This window comes from Sabethes cyaneus, chromosome 2 (assembly GCF_943734655.1).
Source record: "Sabethes cyaneus chromosome 2, idSabCyanKW18_F2, whole genome shotgun sequence".
Classification (NCBI taxonomy): Eukaryota; Metazoa; Arthropoda; class Insecta; order Diptera; family Culicidae; genus Sabethes; species Sabethes cyaneus.
This window is the reverse complement of record NC_071354.1, coordinates 48,668,929-48,685,291: the sequence shown is the minus strand read 5'-3', so window position 1 is coordinate 48,685,291 and position 16,363 is coordinate 48,668,929. Positions and strand designations below refer to the sequence as shown.

General features: G+C 40.5%; 2 protein-coding genes across 2 annotated transcripts; one reads left to right on the top strand and one right to left on the bottom strand.

Moving 5' to 3' along the window:
• Nucleotides 1–9,250: 9,250 nt before the first annotated feature.
• On the bottom strand, nt 9,251–10,115 carry LOC128735374 (uncharacterized). The gene is made up of 3 exons (XM_053829861.1): nt 10,095–10,115; nt 9,873–10,027; nt 9,251–9,536 (listed from the first exon to the last, which is right to left on the bottom strand). The coding sequence occupies exons 1-3, from the start codon at nt 10,113–10,115 to the stop codon at nt 9,251–9,253; spliced, it is 462 nt and encodes a 153-aa protein (XP_053685836.1).
• Nucleotides 10,116–11,737: 1,622 nt separating this feature from the next.
• Nucleotides 11,738–15,237, top strand: LOC128733718 (vang-like protein 1). Its single transcript, XM_053827486.1, has one exon. It carries the CDS (start codon nt 12,472–12,474, stop codon nt 14,158–14,160), a length of 1,689 nt encoding a protein of 562 aa, XP_053683461.1. The 5' UTR covers nt 11,738–12,471; the 3' UTR covers nt 14,161–15,237.
• The last annotated feature ends 1,126 nt before the right edge of the window (nt 15,238–16,363 follow it).

The following is a 16,363-nucleotide window of genomic DNA, read 5'->3' as shown; positions in this document are numbered from 1 at the left end:
ATTGATTAGTTCTCGAGATAAGAGGAAATTTGCATTTCATTTGTATAGGAGCCCCCCCCCCTCTTAAATTGGGGAAATCCATAGAAAATATACCATAGAAAATATTCTTGCCTACAAAAACACCCAAATTATAAATTTGGTTCCATTTGCTTGATTAGTTCTAGAGTTATGAGGAAATTTGTATTTCGTTTGTATGAGAGCCCCCCCTCTTAAAAAGGTAATGGGTCCTAATTCATCATAGAAAAAATGGTTGCCTCCAAAAACACCCACATGCCAAATATGGTTCCATTTGCTTGATTAGTTCTCGAATTATGAGGAAATTTGTATTTCATTTGTGTAGACGCACCCCCTCTTAAAGTTGGGAGGGGTCCTAATTCACCATAGAAAATATTTTTGCCTCCAGAAACCTCCACATGCCAAATTTGGTTCTATTTGCTTGATTAGTTCTCGAGTTATGAGGAAATTTGAGTTTCATTTGTATAGGAGCCCCCCCTCCTAAACTGAGTAGGGGTCCCAATTCATCATAGAAAAAAATTTTGTCTCCAAAAACACCCACGTGCCAAATTTGGTTCCATTTGCTTGATTAGTTCTCGAGTTATGAGGAAATTAGTATTTCGTTTGTATAGGAGCCCCCCCTCTTAAGGTTGGGAGGGGTCCTAATTCACCATAGAAAATATTCTTGCCCTCGAAAACTTTCACATGCCAAATTTGGTTTCATTTGCTTGATTAGCTCTCGAGTTATCGAGCTCCCATACAAATGAAATATAAGTATCCTCATAACTCGAGAACTTATCAAGCAAATGGAAACAAATTTGGCTTGTGGGTGTTTTTGGAGACATGAATTTATTTTACGATGCTTTGAGACCCCTTACCCCTGTGGTACGAGGATAAGGACTCTCATACAAATAAAACAGAAATTTTTCCGAAACTTCCTGAAGACCGTAACTTTCTAGATAGCCAGCAGAGCAAGGTATAGCTTGTATAAGAATGCTACATATACGCTAGCGCTACGTAGTAAGTCAATTCTGCGCTATTTTCCATACCATATTGAAGGCGGCAGTCATTCGAGAAACCTTCCCGAAGACCGTAACTTTCTAAATAATCAGCAACGCCAGATAGAGCTTGTATAAGAATGTTACATATACGCTAGCGCCACGTAGTGAGTCAATTCTGCGATATTTTCCATACCATTTTGAAGGCGGCAGTCATTTGAGTAACCTTCCCGAAGACCGCAAGATTCTAGATAGTCAGCAGCGCCAGATAGAGCTTGTATAAGAATGCTACATATACGCTAGCGCTACGTAGTAAGTCAATTCTGCGCTATTTTCCATACCAACTTGAAGGCGGCAGTCATTTGAGTAACGTTCCCGGAGACCGCAACTTTCTAGATAGTCAGCAGCGCCAGATAGAGCTTGTATAAAAATGCTACATATACGCTAGCGCCACGTAGTGAGTCAATTCTGCGCTATTTTCCATACTATCTTGAAGGTGGCAGTCATTTGAGTAACCTTCCCGAAGACCGCAACTTTCTAAACAGTCAGCAGCGCAAGATACAGCTTGTATAAGAATGCTACATATACGCTAGCGCCACGTAATGAGCGAATTCTGCATTATTTTCCATACCATCTTGAAGGTGTCAGTCATTTGAGTAAACTTCCCGAAGACCGCAACATTCTAGATAGTCAGCAGCGCAAGATATGGCCTGCATAAGAGTACTACATATACACTAGCGCCATGTAGTGAGACAATTCTATAATCCATACAATCCGACGAAAAGCCCTTGATCTGCTAAACAACTTTGTCGAAGACACCAACGTGCTATACGGTCAGGATCACGAGTTATTCCATGTTGGAACCAATTATGTCAATTCGTCCACTTTTTTTACGTCCAAAACTTGAATTAACGTCCTCTCGTTTAACGTCCAAAATTTCAATTAACGTCCTCTCGTTTTACGTCCGAAATTTGAATTAACGTCCACTTTTTTTACGACCGATTTGATTTACGTCCCCCCAATAGTGGACGTAAAACGAGATTTGAGTGTATTTCATTTGTATAGGAGCCCCCCCTCCTAAAGTGAGGAGGGGTCCCAGTTCATCATAGAAAAAATTGTTGTCTCCAAAATCACCCACGTGCCAAATTTTGTTCCATTTGCTTGATTAGTTCTCGAGTTATGAGGAAATTTGTATTTCGTTTGTATAGGAGCCCCCCTCTTAAAGTGGGGAGAGGTCCTTATTTGCCATAGAAAATATTCTTGCCCTCGAAAACTTTCACATGCCAAATTTTGTTCCATTTGCTTGATTAGTTCTTCAGTTATGAGGAAATTTGTATTTCATGTGTATAGGATCCCCCCCTCCTAAAACGGGGAGGGGTCCCAATTCATCATAGAAAAAATTTTTGTCTCCAAAAACACCCACATGCCAAATTTGGTTCCATTTGCTTGATTAGTTCTCGAGTTATGAGGAAATTTGTATGGAAGCCCCCTCCCCCCTTTTTAAAGAGGAGAGGAGTTATAATTCCCCATATAAAGAGGGGAGGGGTCTTAATTTACCATAGAATAAATTCTTGTCACCGAAAACACCCACATGCCAAATTTTGTTCTATTTGCTTGATTAGTTGTCGAGTTATGCAGAAATTTGTGTTTCATTTGTATGGGAGCCCCCCCTCTTAGTGGGGGGAGGGGTTTCTAACCATCACTAAAACCTTTTCTGGCCCCAAAAAACCTCTACATGCATATTTTCATGCCGATTGGTTCAGTAGTTTTCGATTGTATAAGGAACATACGGACAGACAGACAGACAGAAATCCTTCTTTATAGGTATAGATATTCAAGGTTATATTAATCGTTTTATATCAATCGACTTGAAAGCAACTGAACTGTACCAACAGCGTGCCGAACTATGCCGGCGCTGTACCGAATTACATTATTTGGTAAATTAATTTTCATCTGGTTGATCTGACAACAATGCAAGATGTTTACATCGATCGTTGCACATTCGTTGGGCGTTCTATAGGAACCGTGGTCAGCGGACAATTTTTAGATTTTCCTGGCAAAAAGGTAAAGAATTTGATGATTTTTTACGCAAGACTACGAAGTTTGTCTACGTCTACCGGTCTTATATTGAAAGTTAGTAACATGGCAGATTACATCGCCATACACCGCTATCCAGTCTCCAATTGCTTTCTTCTCCTTTTTGCAGTTACTGACCGATTCTGTTTGGGTAACCTTAGCCGGTCATTAGATCTCCTAAATCGACCCGATGTCAGCATCCAGAGCATAGTTGATTTTTTTTATGTTGATATGCTTTTCATTTATACTCTCTAGGTACATAAAAAACGTTCCAATGTTGATTACCAGAGGCACATTGGCGTAGAACGATTTCTCCCCCACCTTTATTAAAAATCTCAGCATCTTCAATAATTCGTTCCTCCGGTACATTTTCGATCGACGAGCGCGTCTCATCTTCAGGATTATTGTTTGTAGTAGCGACTTTATTGATCTCGTAATTATCAAGATTGCTGTCTAAATTTTAGAATTGGGAATATTGAAATTAGATTTATGAGATATGTAGCAGTATTTAGATTTACCTTTGCAATCCGAACAATTTAGACCTTTACTATACGAGACGAATTCAAATTCAGACTCTGTTTTAGAGTTGACAACTATGCTTTCCCCGAAATCGAACTCATTTTCAGCTTTTTCAATCGCTTGGCGGATCTGAGTATCACTAGGTAGGTCATGTGACGGCATATTTTGTGCTTTTAGCTATTGTTTCTGCGGGCACGGGAAAATCAGTTCTGTTTTTCTACGATGGATGATTAGTAATTTCATTTGGAGATTTTGTAATAGTTGTCATGTAACGAAGTTCACGAAAGGCTGTTTCACAAGGCTGACTCGACAAACGAGTTGTAATAAACTGGCCCACTGTTTTCCGCTTACCGGCAACTGACAACGAATTTTATCAAGCCATGCGCGTTCAGGGACACGTTAGATGTAGGGCACTGTTTTAATGTTTTCTGATTCTTTAAACAAATTTGTCGCCATGCACGGACAAATAACAAAGCAGTCCTGTAGGAAGAAATTAGCAGGCGACATGTGTGGATCATTAAATGCTGAATAGGTCTTACGCATTATTAGTAAATATATATATATCAAAGAAAGGAATATCATCTTCGATTTGAAAACTGGATACAACTCAGTTCCTTTTTGACTGCCATCTAGTGGTAACAGGAACGCTTTTTACACGGAAAAAATTATACCACTTTCAATAGACCTGTCAAATATTCTGGTATAAATTAACGATGTGCGAGATAACAGGTTCACCCTTGTAAAGCGGCTTGTGTTTTGTGTGAAATTTTTTTTGCAGATGTTTATAAATTTTTTTCACACAACTACTTCAATCCTACCAGAAGCATAATGAATATACCTTGTATTCGCACTTAAAATCGATCCGATACAAATCGTTATGAGCGACGGTCCCTCGCATAATTTTAAACTGTGAAAATAACGTACATAAATGTTACATTTAAAGCGACAGTAGTACGCAATGATTTGTTAATGAGTCAAAGTATCAAATTGCGGTGAGCAAAGTTACCATAAGCATGAAAATATTTTCAAACACACATATTTCTACATGTTGGAACCAATTAAGTCAGTCCGGTATCACCAATACACTCTCACATATGATTTGACAATAGCCCCATACTGATGGGCCCATCGATGCTGGCCCCGAAACAATGGCAGCTCCATAGAATTTCTATGAAATGATTTCCCGCCCAGTGCTTTTGACGTCTAGATTTCAACCACAGAAAAATGGCTATGTACCGGGGGTCAAATTATGTCCATTTAATAGGCTAAGGCGAACCAGCCGCGGAGCGTTACAGCCGTTAAAGCGGTCCGTCTTAGCGTTCTTATCAGAGAATTGTACTTCGAACAAAGAGGCTCTATCCAGCTTTTTACGAGCCATAATGACGGACATGTTCGTAATATTTAAACAGCATTTTTGACATTTCCCTAATACATCGTAGGTTTTCTTTCCGTACATTCCTTTAGTTTTACCGTGAATGCGCGGAAAGAAAACGTGCGATGTATTAGGGAAATGTCACAAATGTTGGTCAAATATTACGAACACGTCCGCCATTATGACTCGTAAAAAGCTGGATTTGTGTCAAATTTCATACACGTGTGCGTTAATATAGATGCTGATTGATCTAGATCAGTGATGGCCAAACTGCGGCCCGCGGGCCGCATGTGGCCCTTCAAAATGATCTATGCGGCCCGCGAACTGATCTGAAAGATGGTGAACTTATGAGAAATTTTTTTGATGGCATAGGAGTCCCTGAGTTTAGTCGTAATGCCTCGTGCGTGTTATGAATCTGAATGCTTTCCGGTTTAAATCTTGTGGCGATTCCTACAAAATGTTTTTTGCTGTCGCATATTTTACATTTTGTTATGCACAAGAATGGTCAGAGATTATTGCGGCCCGCGGCATTCATGGGCGATCTGATTTGGCCCGCACCGTGCCTATGCCTGGGCACCACATGAAGTGATAAACCAAAAACGATCGGTGCCAAAAATGAAACGAACTGATCTATTGAACTTAGAGAAAAAACAAGCAGGTTCCATTTTGCTAAACGTCTAAGTTGTGCAATTTTGACAGGTAGCAGGTAGAGGAACAACCTGTATTCGAAAGTCCTTCCACTAAAATCATTTTATCTATTAACGGCTTCCAAGTTCCAAATCAGCTTCGTTCTAAAGAACTGAAATCTTAATTTCAGTTTCAATTACTGATATGTGCCAAGCCGATATTTTATTTTAGATTTCAAAACAGTAAAATCTTTATTATACTGCATCACTTTTCTACTCCGATTATAACTTTTCAATAATATCTTCTTTAAGTTGTCATTAACAACAATCCTTATTAACCAGGTAGAACTGTAGAGCTAACGGTCAATTCAAAGCATAGAAAAATATTATACCACTTTGTACCACAGTCAAAGTGGCATAAATGTGCACGGTCTGAGAAACTTACTCGAAGTAAGAAAAAATCGTTGCTGATTTTTGCATTCCTTTTGTGGTCAGTTTTTGAATTCGCTTTTACTTGAAGTTGATCTTCCGTTCTGTGACAACGCTTTTGAAGCTGAAATCGTCGCTGCTGAAGAAAAAACATATAGTCCACAAGGTAAATAATATCCAATGGCAAGAAAACAATGCGGCATAATAAATATTTTGTAGTGCTTTCTAATGAAATAGGGAAGCGTATATATTTTGGTCAGAGCGTTAGCGGTATATATTAGCCCGTATGAAAAAAAAAACAGTGCTTTGCTTTCCCCGGGTAAATCTTATGGAGGAAGCTAAGTTAACTGTTTTATTCATACAGCCCATTTTTAGCCACTTATGGCAAAATCAAAAGGAAGTTGTCAATAATATATACCGGAAATGCTCTGGTCAAAACATAAACGTTACTCTATATATTTATTTTACAGAATCTGTAAATATTGCGGAAACCTAAGTTGTAGGGACCAGCCGGTCGAACGTCTCAACATACTAAATAAAGTGGCCGACAACAGAAATTCTAGTTCTCTTCTAAATCTTCACGTTACACTCAATGCAAGATCACAATTATGTAAGCCAAATGGAATGCGGTATACAGGGTCCGAATTTGATGTGGCTGTATATGAATTGATGACTGCTGGAAACAGCAATTCTCAATTCAGAAGAGCAAACATGGTACTTCCCAGTTCAAAGACTTTAAAACGGCATGTTGCAAAGCATACCACAGACACCCGAGAAGGATATATACACAGAACGGAAGATCAACTTCAAGTAAAAGCGAATTCAAAAACTGACCACAAAAGGAATGCAAAAATCAGCAACGATTTTTTCTTACTTCGAGTAAGTTTCTCAGACCGTGCACATTTATGCCACTTTGACTGTGGTACAAAGTGGTATAATATTTTTCTATGCTTTGAATTGACCGTTAGCTCTACAGTTCTACCTGGTTAATAAGGATTGTTGTTAATGACAACTTAAAGAAGATATTATTGAAAAGTTATAATCGGAGTAGAAAAGTGATGCAGTATAATAAAGATTTTACTGTTTTGAAATCTAAAATAAAATATCGGCTTGGCACATATCAGTAATTGAAACTGAAATTAAGATTTCAGTTCTTTAGAACGAAGCTGATTTGGAACTTGGAAGCCGTTAATAGATAAAATGATTTTAGTGGAAGGACTTTCGAATACAGGTTGTTCCTCTACCTGCTACCTGTCAAAATTGCACAACTTAGACGTTTAGCAAAATGGAACCTGCTTGTTTTTTCTCTAAGTTCAATAGATCAGTTCGTTTCATTTTTGGCACCGATCGTTTTTGGTTTATCACTTCATGTGGTGCCCAGGCATAGGCACGGTGCGGGCCAAATCAGATCGCCCATGAATGCCGCGGGCCGCAATAATCTCTGACCATTCTTGTGCATAACAAAATGTAAAATATGCGACAGCAAAAAACATTTTGTAGGAATCGCCACAAGATTTAAACCGGAAAGCATTCAGATTCATAACACGCACGAGGCATTACGACTAAACTCAGGGACTCCTATGCCATCAAAAAAATTTCTCATAAGTTCACCATCTTTCAGATCAGTTCGCGGGCCGCATAGATCATTTTGAAGGGCCACATGCGGCCCGCGGGCCGCAGTTTGGCCATCACTGATCTAGATCAATCAGCATCTATATTAACGCACACGTGTATGAAATTTGACACAAATCCAGCTTTTTACGAGTCATAATGGCGGACGTGTTCGTAATATTTGACCAACATTTGTGACATTTCCCTAATACATCGCACGTTTTCTTTCCGCGCATTCACGGTAAAACTAAAGGAATGTACGGAAAGAAAACCTACGATGTATTAGGGAAATGTCAAAAATGCTGTTTAAATATTACGAACATGTCCGTCATTATGGCTCGTAAAAAGCTGGATAGAGCCTCTTTGTTCGAAGTACAATTCTCTGATAAGAACGCTAAGACGGACCGCTTTAACGGCTGTAACGCTCCGCGGCTGGTTCGCCTTAGCCTATTAAATGGACATAATTTGACCCCCGGTACATAGCCATTTTTCTGTGGTTGAAATCTAGACGTCAAAAGCACTGGGCGGGAAATCATTTCATAGAAATTCTATGGAGCTGCCATTGTTTCGGGGCCAGCATCGATGGGCCCATCAGTATGGGGCTATTGTCAAATCATATGTGAGAGTGTATTGGTGATACCGGACTGACTTAATTGGTTCCAACATGTAGAAATATGTGTGTTTGAAAATATTTTCATGCTTATGGTAACTTTGCTCACCGCAATTTGATACTTTGACTCATTAACAAATCATTGCGTACTACTGTCGCTTTAAATGTAACATTTATGTACGTTATTTTCACAGTTTAAAATTATGCGAGGGACCGTCGCTCATAACGATTTGTATCGGATCGATTTTAAGTGCGAATACAAGGTATATTCATTATGCTTCTGGTAGGATTGAAGTAGTTGTGTGAAAAAAATTTATAAACATCTGCAAAAAAAATTTCACACAAAACACAAGCCGCTTTACAAGGGTGAACCTGTTATCTCGCACATCGTTAATTTATACCAGAATATTTGACAGGTCTATTGAAAGTGGTATAATTTTTTCCGTGTAAAAAGCGTTCCTGTTACCACTAGATGGCAGTCAAAAAGGAACTGAGTTGTATCCAGTTTTCAAATCGAAGATGATATTCCTTTCTTTGGCGTTGTACTCGTGGTCTTGTTCTGTTTGTGATACACCTAAAACATTGAAAAAATATGTGGGTTAATCAAGTGTAATTAGAAATGATCAGCTTTTAAAAATGTATAAGGTAATGAATTACGAAAGACAGAACATTGTCTTCATTTCACGTAATATGAATAAAGAACCACTCCCTGTAATTCGACTTGGCAATTTAAACGTACCTCGTGATTTATACATAGTTCCATCGAATGATTCATCCAAATATTCGATTATGTCACCGTCGGTCTCCTCTTGTCCAACTGGCTGTGGACCTGCTTCTGTATCGGGCAACGTATATCTGAGCGTTTCGCTATTCCATCTTTGCGGTTCCATCGGTAACAAAAGGCTGCAGATCTTGTTCAAAACCAGGCTGCGGATCTGATTCTGTATCAGACAACGTGTGCTAAGTGCTTCACTCAACGTCTTTCTCGATGTTAACAAAATACAACGGATCTAGTTCAACATCTGGCAGCATCTAATATAGCAGTTGTGGCACTAGCCGATGATTCCGGGACAAATCGTTTCACTGGACTGTCTTTATCAGTAACATTAGCTGTTGTTGCATGACGTTTCCCTTTCGATGCACGCGGCAGATGGATGTGAAATGTTTCACAGTGTCGCTTGAATGCAAATATATGCCAGCTTCCTGTTGCATCCATGCTAAGTGATATTTTTGATTGCCTACTCTTGCTCTCATCACAAAGAGAACACGTTACATAAGCCTGGATTTTGTCGCCTGAATGTCTAACAGTTGATTCAAAAAATTTTCAAAACAGTTGTCCTAATATTTTCTATAAATAAAGTTAATTAAGCAGGTATTAGCTTTAAAACAGTAAACTAAATAGAACTGAATACTCACAGCGAGGAAAAATACATGTGTATTTTAGTTTGCAATCTCCGAGCTTGGAGATCCGTATCTCTAGCATTCGTTGATATTTTTTCGTTCTTTTCAAAAAATGGTTGATTCCAAGACGGTAAATGCCTTCTAGGAATTTAAAACTTTCAGGATGCTTTGCAAATTTTTTTCTATATATATCTTGAAGTGGTGTTCCGCCCGCTGCTGCTTCTTCTCTAAGGAACTCGGCCATACCGCGCATATCCTCCTCGATGATCCAAATATTTTCTCTGGTCAGTCTTCCAAGCGACTGACTGCATAGATTTTGGATGCGCAGGATATTCTTATTATGGCTATTAATGGCCCCATACGCCTCCTCTAAGGTGATCCAAAAAAAGTTCTAGAAGATACGCAGACGCAGCAACGTGTTATTATTAAGAAGAAATTATTTTATATCACTCACTTACCAAATCTATGTTGCAATCCATTTTTTCGAAAATCTCAGGTTTGTTTTTGTATGGACGTATGCCAAAATGTGCCGCGGCATAATGTGCTGAGTGGCCAACCGCTCTAGGCTTCTACTTACTCCTAACTTTTGTAAATTCGTTTCATGCGATTAAAATAGACTACATAAAGAAACTCTTAAACTATTACATACTGCTGCTGGGTTTGAACCCGAGCGTTCCGCGTTGCAACTCAACAAAGATTTTCGTTGAATAACAGCTTATCAAGCGGTTGTTACCTGGTAACTGGCTATACAATGGTTTAATGAGGTACTATTCAAAAAACTGTTTGTCGGGAAGCCTATATATCCTAATACATTGCGCCATCTCGGACGCCACAAGTGACCAGAATTTTGCCAGTCAGTTGTTCATGAGTGTAAGTTCGTTTCGAGGCTGTTGTAAATGGGAAATTAACACATCGAGTAAAATCGATGCAGATCGCATATTTCAGCAATGGAACAGTGGTATGCATCTAGGTTGCCGAAAGGAGTACTCGAGTTCAAATCTCCGAGGGTGATGCGTGTTGCCGGAGCGGTCGCCTCACGCAACACTTCAACGTTGGAGGGACCAGCTATTTCATGCGATGCACCATCCAACGATGTATTGCCCAATTCAGAATACATTAAATCACTACGATTTCCTTTTCTTCTCAAATGGAAGAATTTACAGTGCTCTGCCACCGTCAACGCTGGCCTCTTGCTGATCCAGTTTATGCCTGCTCACGAACTCGCTTGTGGTATTTACGCATATATTTTTCTTGAAGCAATTGAGACATTGTAGAATCAGATGCACAAAATCGCTCACTTCTCACTTAAATTGTTTGTATGTTATTAATAACAATTTCGTATGGTAACTATGGCGACGATTGAACGAATACTGTAGGGAATTTGGAAAAATTGTTCAACTTTACGTGAAAATTCCAGAAGTTACATACAAAATACAATCTTCTAATGAAAACTATACAAAAGGCTGATATTTTGTGATTCGAATGGTATGCAAACCATAAAAATATATTCAGAATTGGCTGAGCTATAAGCGTTCAAAATTTATCACTTTGTCGTGTCGCGGTCATTTTTGCTTCTCCAACGTGCCACCCTATTAAAGTAAGACGTAGTCCTACGTCAAAATTAGAAAAATATAGAAATCAAAGGCGTAGTCCTACGTCAAAAGTAAACTGAATAGAATTCTATTCATGATCATATAAAAATGCTAGCTGGGAGGTTTCCCCTATATCGCCCCAATCGAACGGCTCAGAACATCAATCAATCAAAACGATCAAAACTTCACGATGATTCGCCAAGTGATTCGCGAATGAAGAAATGAGCCTTTTGTTCACCTCACCTTGCCTTTATTGCCATTGGTATACTTACCTTGCTACTTACCTTACCAACCGTATCACGCACACATTGTTAATATTATTTGTATTTCCCTATGTATTCTCTTATTTCGTTCGCATGTTTGTCCATTCGTTTCATTCCTTCTTTGCTTGCATTGTACGCCATTCAATGAATACGAATACGTCAACTTCATTTTCATTCGCGTTCTTCCTTCGGTCATCGTAGCACGTATGCGGGAACGGGTGTGCTGCCGCTGCCGCGTTTGCGTTCATTCACCGTTCGTTTTGAACCGAAAGTATAAAACAAAGATGGTGGAAATAGTTTTCGTTCGTAATAAGGGACAGACTTTTGTCAATATTTTAGCGTTAACGTAAATCTGAAACGTGAAATAATCGACATTTGCTTCGAGAAGTGTGTTGTGTAAAACCGTCGATATTTGCGGCCACCTAATCTGTGCACCGTTGTTGCGTATTCAGCTCAAAGTTGAACAATCGAAGAAAAAGCAATGCGGAAAATTTTCACCATGCAATTATCGGTAGATAATTTTCCAGTGAGCATTGCATAAGTGACGAAATTTGGCACAGCCAATCACATGTGATTAAAATATGTTTCTGGTTTCTGATAAAACAACGATCGATGATGAGTACATCTGCTCCTGGACGGGAAAGCGCACTTGCCAATCGTAGGTAGGAATGGCGAAAAGAGCAAGTGAAAAAAAGTGGTCTCATAAGAAGTAACTGTAAGGGCAGGTTTGGCTCGCTCGCTTGTTTTCACCTATGGCGGTGACTCGAAAGGCACAGCAACAGTGGCAGTGGAATGAATCAATTTGTTCGGGATTGTCCGTGAGAATTTCCGCTTCTGACGCCAATGTTGTACGGCACCACGTTTGACACCGATTTCGTAATTGGCCATTAGAAAAGTGCTTCTTGTAAGACTTGCTGAATTAGCTAGGTTTCCATATTCAAATGACTGCGTTTACCGGCACGGTTAAACGGATTTAAACAATGGAAACCGAATCGATCAAGTCGGAACCGAGCAGCAAAACTACGAGGCGTTCAAGAGGACATAACGGTGGCAATAATAGTAGCACACTGGGATCACATAGAGACCGCACAAGGCATTCGCATAGGAATAATCATTTAAGGAACAAACGACCAGATATGGCACCGTTTCAAACTAGTGTTAACATCGGCGACGACAGTCGCGACGGTCAGGAGGTAATAGAAGTTCAAATTCTGCCGCAAGATGAAACGTGGGGCGAAAACACCACGGCTATCACCGGTAACACATCGGAGCAGAGCATTTCCATGGAGGATGTGAGTTATTGGCAAATGTCCGATGATACGGGCATTGGATTCGCCTGTCAGCGGTACCTGGAAAGGATATTGTCCGTACTGTTGTGTACAGTAGCATTTCTAAGTCCACTAGTTATGGCAATTTTACCAAAGTTGGGATTTTTTCCATCCGCTTTTGACAATCTGGAATTAACGCAAAACGATCGTCTACAGCTGCTGGCATGCAACGCGGAGTGTAAAGGTTTGATGGTATCGCTGGCCGCTAGGATGTTGTTGCTCTCGATCGGGCTGTGGGCTGTTTTCGTTAGAAAACCAGTCGCCATTATGCCTAGAATATTTTTCTTTCGAGCAACGGTGTTGCTGCTGGTGTTAATATCGACATTCGCCTATTGGCTGTTCTACATTGTTCAAGTGACTGAAGGCACCAAAGCCATTGTCTCAGGATCGACCGCTGTGGACTACAAGACTTTGGTTTCATATGCTACGAACTTCACCGATACGCTTTTGTTTATCCATTACGTGGCAGTTATTCTGCTAGAAATACGACACCTGCAACCAATTTATCATATCAAGGTGATACGAAGTCCTGACGGAGAGTCTCACAACTATAGCATAGGTCAGCTCAGTATCCAACGAACAGCGGTGTGGGTCCTTCAGCGCTATTACACGGAATTTACCATCTACAATCCGTACTTGGAACGATTACCGGTATCAAAATCGCAGCGAAAAGCTTTATCTTCGTTCAAATATTATGAAGTTGACGGCGCCACACCGGCTCAGCAGCAGAGCCAATCAAGAGCGGTTCTGGCAGCTCATGCCCGGCGGCGTGATTCCTCCCACAACGAGCGTTTCTACGAAGAGCACGAGTATGACCGCCGTGTTAAAAAGCGGAGGGCTCGTCTGGTGACGGCCGCCGAAGAGGCTTTCACACATATCAAGCGCCTTCAAACCGATCAACCACAACCTCAGGCTCCGGTCATTCCGCTGGATCCACAAGAAGCAGCACAGGCAATCTTCCCGTCGATGGCCCGTGCCTTGCAGAAATATCTCCGTATCACACGTCAACAGCCTCGACACACCATAGAATCTATACTGAAACATCTGGCCCACTGCCTGAAAAACGACATGTCTCCGAGAGCGTTCCTAGAACCTTACCTCGTAGAGGCACCCGTACTGCAGAACGACAAAGAGCGACGAACGAATCACAACTGGGCCCTGATATGCGACGAGCTTCTGTCGCGCCCCATTTCCGACGGAACCACGTTCCAGCTGATCCAGAACGATGTGTCGCTGACGATTTCGATCAACAAAGTTCCACATTTCACAATCAGCGAAGAGGTAGTCGATCCAAAGTCCAACAAATTCATCCTAAAGCTAAACTCGGAAACCAGTGTGTGACCTCCTCGTCAAAGGTTTCGAACAGAGCAACTGCCGCCGCCGCAGGGTTACGGACCGGAACTACCTGGCGGCGACCGCAGTGAGATTTTAATGCAGCTTAATCTGCTGTTGGCCGGTAGAAAACGAAATCGAAAGATTCAGGATCGGTTAGTTTAAATGTAGAAAATGAGAAGAAGACAAAACAGAAATGAGCAATTAGGGTTTAGTGCCTCCAAAGGTGGGATTTTTTGTCAAGTTTTTTTTCCATTTCCGCGTGTGCTTGTGTGAAGAATGTGATACAGTAAATGTAGCTTAATATCGTTGACTTCGGGTGCAACGTGCAGCGATGGAAATTTGTGAACATATCGGAAGTCTATAATCATAAGGCAGTGTCTAGCATCATTCGGCTGAGTGTGCAATTAACCCAAAAAGCGGATTTGGTGAAGCACAGAGAAACAAAAAACGTCTGACGCCTGCGAAGCGCGTTCCATGGCATCAGGGTTTTGTATCTAAGTTTGAGACAAATCGCTTCATTAGCATGCTTAGCAGAGCACAACACAGCGAATGGGCAACGTGCGCAGCTGATTTTTTGATTAAATCATAATAGCTATCTCAACATGCGCACACCGTTGAAGAATTTAACCGGACATTGGACAAACTACATAAGTATTTCAAACATCGCCGAACCAGAACGATGGTAACTTTTACTAACCGACGTATTCCTCTACACTACTAGCATCGACCTTACTTTGACCGAGAGACTGGAAATTCCTTCTTGATACAAACAAATTGAAGCAAATTAATAATATAAATTTTTTTTAATGTTGGACTTAATTTCCAAACCTTTTATGCGTTCTCCGTTTTTCTGTTTTCTACCATCTTTCCTGCCTGGCTGGCTTGTGTGGTATCAACCTGCGCGTCCCGTTTAATTTTATTGACGAATTGAATAATCTAATCCGTGTTTCTGGCAATAATCAGCATGAAAACCTATTAAGCCGAAGCATATCGAAAAGCACGAAATTAAATTCTCCGAGCGATTAAAAGTCGCCTCCGAGACACAGAAATGCAGAGTGTGTTTTTTCACCTGAGGATCCAGTAAGGGACGTTCACATATCAGAATGAAATTTTTTGAAAAAAAAAACGTTTGCCATTGCGAGGAGAGGAGCATGTTTCGAATGTAATGCTGCCATTCCCAGCGGACCTCTGCTGGACGAGCGCGCGTATTCGACCGTGTAGGATGCGTCGAACCGAATCGAAACGTGAACGCAAATGTGCTCGAGATATGGGGGAGAGGGCAATAATCAATTTAGCTGTGGTGCTGTTCTTAAGATCAAACCACTTCGGTTTGATTTGGTAAAATGCATTTAGAGTTGGTGTCCTTCCCTTTGACGGATAAGTATGGATTACTGCCTGCCGTTCGTTGGTTGCTGTTGGTGGGATTTTTTCAATTCCATTTTCAAACCGCAACCCCGTTGCATTGTATGTAATTTAATCTTCATTTCCGTGTGGTTCGGCTACACATCGTTTAGAGATGAAGATTATTTTTACCTCGAGCATAAGCTGGTCATTCGGCATTAAAGTCAGAATTTGCAATAATCGGAAGTAAGCAATCAATATGACTTTGAGTTTTCATATTAACTGTTAATGATTCTACATTGCATACAATTAAAAAAATCAGAGGGGTTGTGTACAAGATATAGGTAACGCAGGACTACGTAAGTCTCTTTGTAGTGATAGTAGCATGTATTCATGCTTGTAATCATTCGATTCTTCATGTATACTGCAACATATATACATGCTACATGCGTTGTATGTAACATTTATCAGAGTAGTAACATTGCATACGTTCAATTCTCAAAAGATTGTGCATTTGAAAACAATTTAACAAAATCAAGAACACAAACTATTACTTTCCTTTTTTTCCTTTTTTTCGGGTTATCCAAAAGCCAAAGCCTGGGTGCTAATTCCGTTATCGAAATTTGACCTTCTGTTTTTTATACAACAGACTTCGCAACCAGCTGTTAGAATACAGGACAGTGCAGGGTCAGTGCTACGATCCTATTGACTCTAACAGCCTCTCCCAGCCAAGATTCGAACATACGACGACTGGCTTATTAGACCAGCGTCTTACCTCGAGGCCAACTGGGAGATGGTATTCGGGTTATCCAACTGGTCGCTTAATAGCGTATAAAACTCTGCGCTGGGCCCTTTTGTGATGTCAACA